The 17158-nt window shown below is 34.6% G+C and overlaps 1 protein-coding gene across 1 annotated transcript in view; it reads right to left on the bottom strand.

The window, feature by feature from the left end:
- Window positions 1-6997: 6997 nt before the first annotated feature.
- The window catches only part of Ccz1 (vacuolar fusion protein CCZ1), a 173409-nt gene continuing 163248 nt past the window's right edge, over window positions 6998-17158 (bottom strand). The window contains exon 13 of the mRNA XM_090415643.1: window positions 6998-7142. Coding sequence (XP_090271769.1) covers window positions 7087-7142 — 56 coding nt within the window. The 3' untranslated portion in view covers window positions 6998-7086. The remainder of the gene's footprint in view (window positions 7143-17158) is intronic.

The following is a 17158-nucleotide window of genomic DNA, read 5'->3' on the forward strand; positions in this document are numbered from 1 at the left end:
TTTTTACATTTTTTCATCAGAATTATGGTCACTATTAGACAATATTCGGCAACGTTTGCAAACTGGTACGAAATCACTTTCATCTCCAGAAGAGATAGTCAGTGCATCAGATCTGTATGGTAAAGGCAATGGTTCTTCACTAACAGAATTAGCTTCACCCTCATTCTGTGCTGATTTTTTACTTCTGACAATGTAATCAATGATTATACTTTGCAATGATTTTACTAATTTTTTATACAGCTCGCGATATCCAGACATGCAGTTCTTCAGCTCATGTTGAAATTTAAAGGCTTGTTCAGAATTTGTGTCATTAACAAGAAAATGATTTTCCAATTTATTGCACAGTTCAAGACCTTGTCGAATTATATTTGCAGTGAGGGGGACAGGTTTTTCTTCCGCTTCACTATCGTTTTCTGGATCTTCGACGATATCTAAAGTTAATCGAAATCCAATAATATCGTCACTTAAGGCATTATCCACAAGCAATTTGTCTACATTATTCTGGCTAAATGTATCAAAACCTTCTCCACCAATTTCATGTACCAAAGTAATGATTTCAGCTGATAAGGCAGATGTTTGAATAGCTGCACTGTTTGCAACACATTCAGGCCAAGCTGTTTTCCAGCAGGCATTTAAAGTTTATGGTCTTATTTCAGCGATAGCAAATGCAACATGATTTAAGCAGTCCAAAATAGAAATTTTTTCCAAACATCAGTTACTGTTAATGATTAATTTTCTAGTTTATCCAATATAAATTGACAAATGTGCTTAATGTAATATTTTTTATAAGTAGCATTAGCCTTGATCTAATGGCTGAATAATGCTTGTTGTATTGGGTGCCTGCACATTTGGATGTTCTAAATGTGGATGACTTGGTGCATTGTCAACAATTAATAAAACTTTAAAATCAAGAGCTTTTTTTTCATATATGTTTCTGCTTCTAGTACAAAGCAATTATTGAAGCATTCAGTAAATACAGCAACTGTTACCCAGGCCTTTGTATTAGCCATCCAATGTACTGGCAGCTGTTTTAGATCATGTGGTCTTAGAGATCGATTTACTAGGAAGGGTTTCAACATTCGATCCCCTGCTACAAAGTAACACATACTTGATCTTTGCTTGCTTTAAACTCACTTTTTTTTCCTCAGACTTTGTGATGCAAGTTCGACTAGGCATTATCTTCCAAAACATTCCTGTTTCATCATCATTAAACTTTGATCGGAACAATATCCACCATCTTCAATAATTTTGGCTAACTTCTCTTGGAAAATTTTTGGCTGCTTCTTCATCTGCTGCTCCAACCTCGCCTGTAATCTTCATGCTATGAAGTGCATTCCTTTTAAAAACTCGGTTAGCCATCCTTTGCTAGCATCCAAAAATTCTTTATCAGCCTGGGAAGCGGAAGTAGATGGCTCCAATTGTTTAAAACCGAAGAGCTTTTTGTTTAATTAAATAACCACTTATAGGAATTGTTCTCAAGTTAATTCTTCAATCCAAATTACGAGCGCTCATTCCATTTTTTTCTAATAAAGCATCTTAAGTACGATGATAATTTGGCACTTAGTTTTGTGCCAGAAATGACAGATTTTCTTATTGTGACTTAATTCTTTTTAATTGCTCTTATAGATTCTTAATATGTTTACCAATCGCCATAGATCCCTCTCCTTTTGCTAAGTGATCTAAAATGGCAATTTTCATTTCCAAAGAAATTGTTTTTCTTTGGTGCTTTTTTTTCTCCATTGGGCCAAATTAAATTTTTAAAATAAAAATTAGCAAAATTTAGACTTACGCTAATGAAAAGACAAATGCTTACTCACATGCAAAATTAAACTTCACGGACACTCGCTGCTTACACGTTACACCTGAATGTGCTGCAACACGCTGTTCATTATGTACAACGGTACATAAGTTTTGAAGTTGTGCGGTGCATAACTTCAAAACCGCATAAAAAGAGACCGGAGTGTATATAATACCATGAGACCAAGTTTAGTATTCTTTGGGTTTCATAATTTTAGCTTTTTAGTTCACCATGTAACCTGTCCTAATTGGAACATCCATATAGTTAGCTACTTCCTAGGAAAGTACAACATGATCATGGTTACCCAACTAGTGACTTCTGTTGCTATGATCCATTTCTGGCTTTGAATATAGTCTTGTTTTATAGGTGTGATATATACACTCAAGTGATTGTATCCTTGCATTAACAAAAGCAGTGCATGAAAAATTAAAATATGCTCTTTAACATCCCTAAAACAAAACTATAAGGGGACCATTTGGACAGGAGAATTACACTGAACATGTTCAATAATCTTAATTGCTCCATTCTGGTAACAACTTGCGACTGAAATGTGTACACAGCCTCCATAGTTATTAATCATCACTAAAACTCCTCTCTGAGTGGATATTCAATGTATTGGCAATCTCAATCTTCTGGATAAACAGCATGTTCCATCCTCTTGTCTATTCATTCATTGTCTCCTTATACTTATCAGCACTTCAATATCAAGATCATGCAAACTGTTATTCCGATATCTCTGCAATACAGAACATAATTTCTGCAGTTAACAATTTATAAAACATTTCTGTGATTGAAAATACGGTTAAATTAGGGTATAATAACATGATAGCAAAATACATTTTAATTTCAGTATTCTCTTTCTTTTAATCTGAACATCACTCCTATACTAACTTGGAATATCCTTAAGTTTCCACTGGATTCTTTTCTAAATTTTAAAAATATAGATTTTTTAGTCTCACTCTACTCAGTGGGTCCACCTATTTTACAGTAGATATTGGTGCCACCAAAAATGATTGTTTATTAACAAGCTGCTGCCACAAATTAATGAAGCCAAAGTCATGTGAAGTGCAGCAAAATTCTGAAAATTTGGATTGGATTCACCATTCTTGTAGCAAGGACATTGGTCATACATAACTGGTAATTAACTTAAGGAATTTACAATGCATAAAATGGATATTAATTAAAAGAAACTTTAATGAATACCTTCAATGCCATCTTCAGGAACATACAAATATGGTATGTGCACGCAGGCACAGTTTCCTTTAATTTTTATGCATTGTAAATTCCTTAAGTTAATTACCGGATTCAGCATTATAAAGTTTTTCACAAGATTTTATTTGACATCTTTGATGTTAGTTTCATAAAATAACTAATATGAGAAGCAATGCATGAGATAATACTTGTATGTAGTGCAATGTATTAATAATAACCTTCGTTATTCACATTCTTTAAAATAGTTTTAATTACATCTATGTTAACAAGAAATGAGTAAATTTGCATGTTGTAATAATGTTGGCTTCTATTTAAAATCCAATTGACCTATTCAGATCAGTTTGACAGTTCTGTAATAATTATATTGCTCAACAAATGATTTTCCTTGATCGAAATTTATATGCAAATAAAATTTAAATGAGAAGTTTTTGCAGCTATATATTTTGTTATGCAACAGTATTGTTGCATAACAAAATGCTGTGGATCCTAAGCAAAAATGACCCCCAAACCCACCACTGTTATTTGACAAAGTGAGAGAAGACAATTGGGGCAGAAATTTTAAATTTAATCATTCCAGTAAATGATGTACGAGGGTGGTCTGAAAAGTTCTCAGCCTAACAATGAAAAAACATTCATAATTTCAAAATTATTTTTATTTTTCAACGTAATCTCCCTTAAGACTAATACATTTATTCCAGCAATGCTCCAGTGCCATTATCCCCGTCCTTGTAATGGTTCTCAGTAAGATCTGCAAAATATCCCTCTACAGCTGCAATCACCTCTTGATTCGAAGAAAAACGCTCACCAGCGAGGAAGAGTTTTAGTTTTGGGAAGGGACAGAAGTCAGAGAGAGAGAGACAAATCTGAGGAATAGGGTGGATGATCCAACATTTCATAGTGCAGATCCCTTAATTTTCCCATTGCCAAAACACCTTTGTGGGCAGGTGCATTGTCCTGATGAAAGGAGATTTTTTTTTTCCTTCTGCAAACTGGGTCTTTTCTCACGAATTTTTTCGTCTCATCTGGTTAAAAGATCGGAATAATATTTCCCGATTATTGTTTTACCCTTTTTGAGATAATAAACAAAATGCCTTTAGCATCCCAAAACACAGATGCCATGACCTTTCCTGCTGACAGAACCAACTATCTTCTTTGGTGATGAACAACCAGCTTCTATCCACTGTTTAGACTGCTGTTTGGATTCTGATGTGTAATGGTGAATCCAAGTCTCATCCATAGTAATAAATCGACACACAAAATCAGTTTTATTCTTGTTAAAAAGCTCCAAGCACTATTCAGAGATTTTCATGCGAGTGCATTTTTGATCTGCTGTGAGCAAGCATGGCACCCATTTTGCACAAAGCTTTTTCATTTGCAATTCTTAATACAAAATATATCCTGCATGTTCTTTTGAAATGCCTATAGTCTCAGCAATTCCACACACTTTGACTCACCGGTCATCCAATATCATTCGTGCACTTGATCAATGATTTCTGGCGTTGATACACTTTTTGGACGTCCTTCACATGGATCATCTTCAAGGCTGGTACGGCCATGTTTAAACTCAGCAGCCCATTTCTCAATTGTCAAAAACGAAGAAGAGTGCCCATAAACTTTTATGAACTTTGAATAAATATCTTTTGCATTAAATCTTCTTTTACAAAGAATTTTATAACAGCACGATACTCCATTTTATCCCTTTCAAGGGATACAGACAACGCTTTTGCTTCAGACAGCTGTATAAAGCAAACTACTTGATAGAATGACTTGTAATTTCATATGGATGCTTATGACAGATGCACCAACTTAGTAAAAAAAAAAAATCGTGCTGATAGTGTTGCCATCTATGGTCGAGGCCGAGAACTTTTCAGACCATCCTCGTACAGTAAAAGCTTTTAGAAGGAAAGTATGAGGTCAATTAACAGTAACTATTAAAGAGGATTTTACTCTTAAAATTTTTTTTTTTTTTTTTTTTTCTCTCCTGGTATATTTCTCTAGTGTGGTCAACTTCTATCAATAACAGCAAAACATGAAGTTGTTTCTATTAAATATATGAATGAAATCTCATTTTTATAGTTATATAAGATTAAACTGTATTTTTTTTGTTGCTTGCTTATAATGATTTTACTATACAGTCATACCCCGAAGTTACGCGGTAGGTGGGACCAACAAAAAGCGCATAAGTCAAATTCGCATAATTCGGATATAATTTTGCATACAAACATACAAAATATTAGTTAATTGGGACCAAAGGTTTACAAAAACACCTATTTTTTTAAGAAATATAATCATAATTGTAGTTTTTCGTACATAAAAAAAAGAAAGTTATTTCGATGTCAATGGTTTCATAAAATCTAATAGATTCGTCTGATGACATGTCTTTTTCTTGTCATGCAAAATTTCTTCATAGCAAGCTAATGATTTTTTATTCCTTACCTCGTGGCTATAATTCATTCCTCGTTAGAATCTATGTCCTCCAAAATCTGTAAACCTTTCTTTTATGATTGTTCTTACTGTGGATTCCTGTAGATCAACCTTCTTTGCTAGCTCACAAATTTTCATTCTGCCTTCAAAATCCTTAATAATGTTGAGTTTTGTTTCCAAAGTCAATGTTTTTCTTTTCTTGCTAGCTGTAGGGGAATCTGACTTGCTTCCTTTGGACGACATTATTTTTTTTTTATGTGATAAAATTTTTATCAAGAACATAACATCAAACAATCGCAGGGTTTGTAGACTATAAAAATTATGTATTAATGGAGACCCCGCAAAATGTCAGTGCTTTTCACAGCATGTGTGAATCTGGCAAATGCGGCTGGCGCCAGAAAAATACGACTAGTGGTGAGGCATGAAGCGGGACGGGAATACGTAAATACCATATTTTCCGGTGTATAAGACGCACTTTTTTACCTTAAATATTCATCTTAAAAACGGGGTGCGTCTTATATAATGAAGGTAAAGATTGTTTCCTCTTTTCAGTCATACGCACTCCCTTTTATGTTCCAAGATCTTTGTAGGCAGTTAATGGTGCAATCAAATTGATGCATGACCTTCACGTGACTTCTTCTAGCGCGTCATTGGCTAAGAATGGGGAGTCCCTATTCAAGTTTCATAATATCTTATCCGAGTAATCAGTTACCGATGTTTATCAGTATCGAGTTAACGTGTTGAGATATTTTGTGTTCAGTTTGATATTTCCCCATAGATTTAGTGATGGAAAAAAACAGGCGACATTCATATTCTTCACGTTACAAATTGCAGGTTGTAAAATATGCAGAAGAACACAGGAATAGGGAAGCTGAAAGACATTTTGGACCTCCTCCTACAGAAAAAAATTATTAGAACTTGGCGTGGTCAGAAGGAGATTTTGTACAATTTGCGTAATGAAAAGTGCGCGGAAAGTGGAAAAATTGCGAAGTGGCCAGAACTAGAGACCGAAGTTTTGAAATGGGTGCAAGAAAATCGGAAAAATGGCATTGCCATTTCAACAAAATGTCAAAGTAGCCTGTGAGCGTAACATTGAGGATTTTAAAGGTGGTGCATCACGGTGTTACTGTTTCATGAAACGCAGCGGACTTTGTATGCGTATAAAAACAAAAATCAGTCAAAAAATGCCAAAAGAATATGAAGACAAATTTCTTTTTTCATAAATATGTGATTCAACATCGAAAAAATTACGATTTTGAAATGGTTTAAAGTTTAGGTTTTTTCCAGAAAATTGTATTAAATTTCTTGGGTGTGTCTTATACAACGGAAAATACGGTATATGAAACCGCGTAGCTCCGGATTCGCGTAAGTCGGGGTATGACTGTATTTTTAAACAGCTGTTAAACATAAGACAGCAGAATGCTATCTTTTATTTTATGATGCAAACAAGGGAAAACAGCCCTTGTTTTTCCTCTACTTCATCAGAGAGGAAGGAAAAGAATAGGTAGGTCACAATGATCAAGAAAATAACCACTGAAGCTGGAAAGAAAGAAAAAAAAAATCTTGTGACATGATATAAAGGATTTATTTACAATGACATGATATCTACATCCAATTGTGGAAATCTCATGACATTATTTACAGGCACTACTTCAATACAAGATAAAGATATTTTGGAAATAAGCTGCACATAGCTTTTTCACTTCCTCTGAAAGATTAAAAACAAAGTTATGTTAGTTCTCTACAACTATTTAATTAAAAAGAAACATGAATTAAAATTTACACTGCAAAACATAAGAACCAAGTCATAAGAAAAATTTCTAAAACTAGGAGTGTTTAAAACTTACATTCACTAAGCTTGAACTATCCTAATTTCAAAGTTGGTTATTTTATCATTTTTTTAAGCTATGCAGCGGGTCACTTGGTTATTGTATTAGAGAGCTGATGCTGTTTTAATGACGTGCATAATTGCAAGGGTTCGAAGTAGAATGTAAAACTACTTTACATATTAGTTATAATAGGTAAACAAAATCATCTACCTCCTAAGAAAAATGAACTGCAGGCAGGTAACAACTCGGTACTTGTTAAAGATACCAAGCAATTTTATAAGTTAGGTTTTTAATCCATTTTCTCAAGTAAGCAAACAGACAAGTAAGTCAAGTTTGTGGCTGCACGTAGTGCAACTCGTTGTAAAGGTGGAGTAAGCTCAGCTCACTTTCCTTAGAATTTTCCTCTAATGCAAAGCACATTTCTAAACCTAGCTTATAAAATTGCTTGGTATCTTTAACATAATATATACCCAAGGTGAAAAACTTTCTATAACTCAGTACTTCTTGCATGATATGCAGGGAGTAGGAAAAAATCTTAGTGATGACCACTTGTTAAAATTACTACTAAAAAGTTTTATGGTTTTTAGAATTCTCCATTTTTCCTTTTATGTGCAAGTTTATAAACAACAGGGCCAGTTTTCATACTTTTAAATGCAGTATGTAGTTTTGCATCAAGCCTAGCAAATCCTTTTGCATGTGGTAATATTTTCAGCAATAAAACTGAGTATGAGAGGACTCTGCAGTGAGGCAACCAATCCCAAGGAAATGAGCTATTGTGGTAGTTAGCAGCAACTATGTATCATATGAATATTTCCATTTAAGTTATGGTTCAAGAACAATTCAAAAAGCAGAAAGTCAAATAATAATACCAACATACTGTACTGCAATTATGAATATCAATACCTAGCATCAGTCAACTTTACCAAATGCAACTGCTTCTTTTGCCATGGCTGACTTTGGATATTGACAAATATTATAATTAGCTATTTAGCTGCAGAGAGACAGAATGAAACTCTGCAGGCAACGAAATATTTTCTGCTTGGAACAGCCTTCCTCTCAAAGTATTATATTATCAATAACTACAACCTCCAGCTATTCAACAATCAACATATTCCTTCTCTCTACCCACACAGAGCATCAATGTGATGTAGGTTCCATAACCTTTCATGTGTGGGACATATAATATAAAAATATCTGATGGCATTTTGACTGGCCTCTCCACCTAAGATTAGCAACACTTTCAAAAAAGTTATAAACAAACAGGTTGTTTATAACTACATATTTTAGCATACATATTTTACTCTTTAGTCTTTTTCTTTTAGTCAACTTACCCACAGAATCCAAATAGATGTGCTATAAGACGATATGTTCTGCACTGAAGATAGCTATGATACAGGACAAACTTTTCCCCCTAATTTATTGGAAGGAATTTTATAACAATGTACTATGTAAAGCTCACTTTTACACTTTCTCTCTCTATCTTCACTCTTTTGCTTTCTATCATTTGACTTTCACATTTAGAAGTCTAATTTCTTCTATTTTTAAGTTAATTTTATAACAATGCTGTTTGAGTTTTAATAAATTGTTAATTCCTGTTCAGTTCACATTTCAGGCTTTGTGCAGCATGAGACAAACTTTCTAAGGATTAGTGCTAGGTCATTAATTTCTATCATTTAGGATTGCCAGGTATAATCTAGGTAAAATCCAAATCTAAAATACACCATGACAAACTTTGTATGCTATCTATTAATTCATTTGTTTTGAAGAATTACATTGAATTAAGCTGTTGCCATCAAAGAGAAGGCTCAACAGATGAACAAGGAGAAAGGAAATTGAAAAACTAGAATTCTGATCACTACAAATATTCAACTGCCTGACTTGGAGAAACTAATCCAAAGTTCTATAAATGTATTCTATTCTAATCACTTTCTGCGTGACATAAAGCATTTAAATGTCAAATACATGGCATTTAACTAGATGGTTAGAAATAACTACAGCAAGCTGTAATGGTGAACTTTGCATTTTATAAGTTAAGATTTATTGAAGTTTTACAAGAAGTACTTGCCTTACTGAAAGATGCATCATCAAGGTGCATATTTACCTTGATGAGAACATATGGGAGGAAGGGAACAGAAAATCTCTAGTACCTCATAAATCAGGAGAGGTGATGCATATGCCAGTATGATTTATCATGAGATTTTCCAAAGCACTTATTCTATCATTTGAAGTCAACTTAAGTATTTTTTTAGCAGATGTGATTTTGTCATTAGTCATACTGAAGTTGCCTTTAACAAAAAATTCCAGTCCTCCAACAAATATCAATTGAATAAACCAACAGCAACAAACCTTCAAATGAACAACCCTAATCCAAAATACTGATTATCCATTTTATATGATGCACTCACCTTGTAAGTTTTATTTTCAAAATGCTGAAGAAGAAACTAGCAACTCAAAAGAATATCAAGAACGTAGCCAAAGAAGAGAGAATGTATATTATTAATGATCCTTGTATATTCTAAACTGATATGAACACTGGTTAACCTAATTACAGTTCTGATAGTAACACTGGGTAAGGTTTAATTTATATTTATTAAAGATTTTTTTTTTTTCCCTCTTCATCATTATGTAGCAAACAGACAATTTCAAAGTTTTGTGATTATTTCCACTTATATCGTTCCTATAGGAAAGCAGACTTCAAATGGAGCTCAAAGTTTCAAGCAATATTCCCCTGCCTCCATATTATTAGAGCATATATGATACAATTAAAGCATATATGACATATTATTAAAGCATATATGAAAGCATATATGTTGAAATAAGTGCTAAGAAAGCACTATTTCAAAAGCATATAGGCCTTCCTTTGGCTTTATCATTCATCATTCTATGAATATTTTGCAATTACCAGTTTTATGAGTCAGTATTTGCCACTAATCTTGGATACACTGATTCTGATCTATACCCTGATACTCTAGTTCACTTCAATGGAGTTTTACTGGATTGAGATTATGCAGGCCAGTTATGTGTTTTCTATCATTTTCCTTAATGTTTGAAGAGCAACAACAGTATGATGTGGTGCACTATTTCGTTGAAAGAGACATGGTCTTCCATAACATTATCACAATGCAGGAAACATTATATTATCTGGAAGTGTTGCATATCTGAGCATTCATCTTTCAAGACATTACAACCAAAATGTTAAACAACCAAGTTAAAGTTAATACTAGGAGAAACAGTTCCACATTATTATACCTTCTTCAAACTTTCCAGCAAGGATGAAAATCCTGAACATAAAGCATTCCCAGGCATCTACTACATCTGAAAAAGAATACCATGATTTGTCACTCCATAGCACACGTTTGGTGCTTAAAGGTCAAAGCTGGATAACTGAGAGGAGACCTCCACATAGCCTTTAAAGGAATGCAGAGAACCGACCAGGGCTTTTGACCTAACATCCAATCTTCATGTTCTCGTGGTGAACCGTGTTAGGTATCTACCTGGATAGATACCTAATAGATACCTAGAATTTGGGATTAAGCGGACCAAATTGAATTCCTATTGGCTTAAACCGCAATGTAAAATGATGGTACAAAATGACAGAATTTCATGCTGGCTGGGGCGTTGCCTGGTTAAACAAGACCCATTGTTTTCACCACAAAACTAGGGTGAACAGTGAAAAGCCAGCTACTGAAAAAAATCCTGAAACACATCCCAACTCAACATCGGTACTATCAACATAAGAAACCTGGTGGCAAAGAAATAGAACTAGCTGAAGAATTAAATAAGTACCAAGACAACCCAATTTAGCCCACTTGGGGGGAGAGGCACCTTTAGGACCGACTTCAGTTGTTTTCTTCAGCAATATTTGCTTAGTGTTAGTGCCTGCGTGCACATATTATTTTGTGAACCCTGAAGATGGCAATGTAACATTACCGAAATATCATCTTCTTTTCAGTCATTTTCTGTCCACTGCTGGATAAAGGCCTCCTCCAGTTCCTTCCACCTTTCTCTGTTCTTAGCAATGGTTGACCAATTTTTCCCAACAAAATTTGATAATTCCACCTTTTTTTTTTTAGGATGTCCTCGGCCTCATTCCCCTTCTTTTGGAATCTAGTTCGTTAGTATGGTGGTCCATCACGCATCTTCTCTTCTGGAGATAGATGCTGAGCCCATTTCCATTTTAGTTGCTTGTAGTGAAGAATGATATCATTGATATGAGTCTGGCTTCTTATCCAGGTGTTTCGTTTCTTATCTTTTAATATGATGCCTAGCATCAAGCTCTTAATTTTTCTTCGAGCTGTTCCTAGCTTATTTTTCAGTGCTTTTGTTAGAGACCAAGTTTCAGAGCCATATGCGATCATTGGAAGTATACACTGGTTATGTCTTTCTTTTTAAACAGAGTGGAACATCATCATCATCAAATTCCTGCCATGTACCCTCAAGGGGTGTACAGGATATGATAGTACTACATGAAAAAAATTACATTAATTTCCTATCTACAATTTTCCTCCAAATCAGTCTGTTACTTGTCAAGACTCCAACATTATCAGATCTTATATTTCTATCGTCTAAAGCACTTTGTACTGTATCAATCCACCTATATCTTGGTCTTCCTCTGGGTCATTTTGCTTGCAGAGAACACTTGTTTTGCTAATCTTTCCTCGCCCATTCTGTTTAAGTGACCATACCACCTGAGATTAGCTCTGCTAACGTATTCCTGGATGCTGAGAATGTCAAGTTCTTTCCTAATATCCCCGTTTTTAATATGATATTGCCATTGATGCCATCTGTTCACGCCTATAATCTTTCTCAGGACTCTCATATCTGCGGTCTCTAGTCTTTGGTCAAGTGTTTTACTTCTGACCCAGCTCTCAGATCCATAGGTTAAAACTGGTTTGAACACTGTCTTGTATACAGCTAATTTAGTGTTCCGACTGATTTCTCTCTTATTCCATATGAATTTATTCAATTGACTTCCCACCATACCAGCTTTGCTGATTCTGTTGTCTATTTCTATATTTAATTTACTGTCTTCAGTAAAAATCGTGCCTAAATAGCTGAAATGTTTTACTTGTTCCACAGGTTCTCCATTCACAACACAGTTGATATTTTCAATAATTCTGCCTATTTTCATTGTCTTTGTCTTTTTATTGCAGACCTTCATACTATATCTATTACAACAGCTATTCAATTCAGTCAGAGAATCTTGCAGACTTGTAGCAGATTTATTTAGAAGTATAACATCATCCGCATAAAGCAAAGAGCTGACATTAACATCTCCAATTTTGATATCATGTTTAATACCACTTTCCTTCATAATGTGATCCGTATAGATAATGAATAACAGAGGGGATAATGTACATACTTGTCTCACACCAGATTTAACATTAAACCATCTTCCTGTACCTCCTTCAATTCTAACTGCTGACTTACAACTCAAATAAAGACTAAGTATAGCTCGATATAATGCCCCATTGACACCATATAACTGCAGCGTATTGAATAGCTTCTCTCTTGGCACCTGGTCATATGCCTTTTCCAAATCAACAAAACTTAAATACAGATCTTTGTTATATTCCCATGCTTTCTCGACTATTTGTCGTAAAGTGAAGATCTGATCCTGACAGCCTCTATTTGGCCTGAATCCAGCTTGTTCTTCACCAAGATTTTCTTCCACAATTCTTCTCAACCGTTTCTCAAGTATACTTGCATAGATCTTGCCAGGAACACTCAGTAGGGAAATACCTCTGTAATTCTCACATGCAGTTTTATTTCCCTTTTTATATATGGGTACTATGAGAGCTCTACTCCAATCATCGGGAATTCGTCCCTCTGTCCAGGCTTTCTGAACTATGCAGTGCAGCCACTGTAAGACTCTTATACCACCATACTTCAGCATTTCTGGTCGAATATCATCTACTCTTGCTGCCTTTCCACATTTCAAGCCTCTGATGGCTTTTTCTACTTCTAGTATGGATATGTATTCCTGACTGCATGCCTGGTCAGTGTTTTTTACCACTGTGCTGTCATCACTGCTTGTTTCATTTAGCAGTTTTTCAAAGTAATTACTCCATACTTCAAGGATATCTTTTTCTCCCGTTTTCATGTCACCTTTATCATCTCTAATTCCTTTTACAGCACTCTTTCCTCCATTCTTAAGCTTCTTCAACAACCTCCAGAATATTTTGCCACCTTCTTGATATTTATTTTCTATATTCTTGCCAAAGTCTTCCCATGACTTTTGTTTAGCTAGTTTTACACAGTGTTTAGCATTCTTGCATTTGTCTCTATATTCTCTAAGAGCACAAGCTGACTTATTTGACAGGAACTTTTGGTATGCGTTCTTCTTTTCCTTCACTGCCTCTTTAACTTCCTGTGTCCACCAGGGAGTTCTGATTTTTTTATCCTTACAGATAACCTCACCACATGCCTCTCTGGCAGAATCAATCAATGTTTTCTTCAGAGTTTGCCACTGAATCTCCAAGGTTTGATTCTTGTTCTCACACTCTTTCATTTTTTCTTCAATAATCTTTGTGTATTTTAGCCTACAGTTCACATCTGAGAGCTGCTCAACTTTTATTCGCTTTAAAACTTTCTTACATGTTATTCTTTTCAATATGAAATTCAATTTTATCCTGCTCAAGACTAAATAGTGATCACTTCCAATTTCAAATCCTCTGTACACTCTGGTGTCCTGCACCAGGGAGAAAACATCACTATCAACAATAACATAGTCAATGAGACTTTTCTTATTCCTAGCCTCTTCTCTCCATGTGAATTTGTGCACATTTTTATGTTGGAACATGGTGTTAGTAATAACCAGTCCATGTCCTGAGCAGAAATCTAACAGATATTTGCCATTATTATTAGCTTTGCTCTTTTCTCCAAATTTTCCCAAAATATTTTTGTATGTCTCACAATCATTTCCTACTCTGCTATTCAGATCCCCAACAAGGAACAACTTTTCCTTTTTCATTGTGTCAGTTGCTTTTTCTAAAGCGTAAAAAAATTCCTCCACTTCTACCTTAGTAGAACCTTCTGTGGGACCATAGGCACAAATAAGTCTCATTGTCCAGTTCCCCATTCTCATATTTGCCCACATTACTCTACTTGAGACTGACTGCCATTCAAGAAGATTAGCCTCGTATTTTGTGATGAATACTATGGCTACTCCTTCTTTTCCTTGATTATCATTGCCTGAGTATAACATTTTGTATTTATTGCTCAGAAAGATCTCACCAGTTTTGGTCTTTTTTTGTTTCAGTCACCCCTATTATGTCGATCTGGTACTTATCTAATTCCTCAGCTAGCTCCATTTCTTTGCCATTCAGGCTTCTTACGTTGATAGTACCGATCTTTAACTTGGGTGATAGTGAATTGGGGTTTATTGTCAGATTTGTTCCAGTAGCTGACTTTTCGCTGTTCGCCCTGGTTCCCTGGCGAAAACAACAGGGGCCTTGCTTAACCGGGCAACGCCCCAGCCGGCATGAAATTTTGTCATGTTGTACCATCATTCTATATTTTGGTTTAACCAATAAGAATACAATTTGGTCGGCTAAATCCCAAATTGCCAGCCCATCCTCGTCCGTTCAGTATCCAAGTAGATACCCAACAGGGTGCACCACGAGAAGGTGAGGATTGGACATTAGGTCAGAAGCCCTGGTCGGTTCTCCGTATTCCTTTAAAGGCTATATGGAGGTCTCCTCTCAGTTATACAGCTTTGACCCTTAAGCACCCCAGTGGAACATCATTGTTTTGAAAAATGCTTTTCGATTTTCTGAATGCACTCCAGGCAAGTTGAACTCTTCTATTTATTTCCTCTTGGAATCCACAGTTTAGATCAATGAGATGACCTAAATATGTATATGAAGAGACTCTCCAAGAAATTGTTTTCTGTTATTATGTATTTTGGTGCTACAAAATGATTAAACATGGTTTTAGTTTTTTCTCTGTTTATTTTTAGGCCAACTTTTCTGCTTTCATGGAGTATTTGCAAAAATTATGATATCATCTGCATATCTTAGGTATGTTAAGTTTCTGTTATTAATTTTCATACCAAGGTTTGTCCAGTTCATATTGTTAAATATTTCTTGAAGGACTGCCATCAAGAATTTGGTGATAGAGAGTCTCCTTGTTGGATGCCTTTTTCAATTGATATTTTATTGCTACTCATGTATAGTTGGATTGTTGCTGTTGCAATGTGGTATATTTCCTGGAGGAGGTCCATATATTCTCCAGGAACTCCCTGATTCTGGAGTGATTTGATTATTAATCATTAGTGATCATGATCATTAGTTTCGATGGAATCAAATGCTTTTTCATAATCAATAAAGGCTTAACAGAGAGGCAATTGGTTTTCTTCTGTTTTTCTATTATTTGTTTTACTGCATGAATATGATCAATTGTGTTAAAACCATCACAGAATCCTGCTTATTCTGCAGGGTTGATTTGAGTGTAAAAAGGGGGGGGGGGGGAGAAGATAACATGTTTGTTATTACTTTTGTGAGAATTTTATACAGATTAGAGAGAATACTAACTGGTCTATAGTTCTCTTCTTTGTCTCCTTTTTCAAATAACAGTATCAGAGCAGCATTTTTCCAGTTTTCTGGTATCTTTCCCTCTTTTAGGCATAGATTTAGTAAGTTTGTGACATGGTGAATTATGTTGTTCCCTATTTAATTCTATGTGAATTAAGGTCTTGTTTTTAATGCTTGTTTTTTTTATTTAAGGTGAATGGGGGGATGAATTCCATTTGTGATGGGGAAAGAGTTATATTTGATTTCTTTATTAAAGAATCACTATAGAGATTATTGTAGTTCCATTCTTATCTTTTATTGCAGTTATTTCACTTTTACCAACTGATAAATGTTTTCTTAGTATTTTCATATTTTTCCTTATTGCTTTGCATAGTTCTGAAAATTCTATTTTAGAAGTTTTTGTCTTGTTTCATATTTCATCTTTTAAGTAGTTGTAAGATTTCCTCTGAAAGTTTATGGTCTTTTTGGTCTTTTATTTCTTGCAAGTGAATTCGTTGGCTGCTGAGATTATTAATTCCGTTAGGTTTTTGCTTATTTTATTTATGTCTTCTTAAAATATGTTTATTAAGCCTAGTTTTTGATTGACCTAATTCACCGAAATATAGGAAGTATTAATTTAAGTTTTTAATTAATATTCTAGTATTAATTGATCTTTCATAAAAGTGATCTTTCCCTACAATCTGACAGTTATATATTACCAACATATAAGTTTATCTACAAGAATTGGATAAGTACCAGATCAACATAACATGGGTGACTGAAACAAAAGACAAAATGTTTTGTCTTTTGTTTCAGTGGTGAGATCTTACTAAGCAATAAATACAACATGCTATAGTCAGGCAATAACAATCAGGGAAAAGAAGGAGTAGCTGAAGTATTCAACATTAAATACAAGGCTAATCTTGAATAACAAGCAATGTCAAGTAGAGTGATGTGGGCAAATATCAGAATAGGGAACTGGATGATGGGACTTATTTGTGCCTATGATCCCACAGAAGGTTCTACTAAAGCAGAAGTGGAAATTTTTGGAAGCTTTAAAGAAAGCAACTGACAGAATGAAAAAGAAAAAGTTGGTCCTTGTTGGGAATCTAAATAGCAGAGTAGGAAATGATTGTCAGACATACAGAAATATCTTGGAAAAATTTAGAGAAAAGAGCAAAGTTAATAATAATGGCAAATACCTGTTGAATTTCTGCTCAGGACATGGACTGGTTATTATTAACACAATGTTTGAACATAAAAATGTGCACAAAAATTGACATGGAGAGAAGAAGAAAGGAATAAGAAATGTCTCATTGACTATATTATTGTTGATAATAATGTTTTCTTACTGGTGCAGTACAATAGAATATGCAGAGGAA

This window comes from Typopeltis vanoorti, chromosome 3, assembly GCF_054136105.1.
Source record: "Typopeltis vanoorti isolate ZY-2024b chromosome 3, IOZ_Tvanoo_1.0, whole genome shotgun sequence".
Classification (NCBI taxonomy): Eukaryota; Metazoa; Arthropoda; class Arachnida; order Uropygi; family Thelyphonidae; genus Typopeltis; species Typopeltis vanoorti.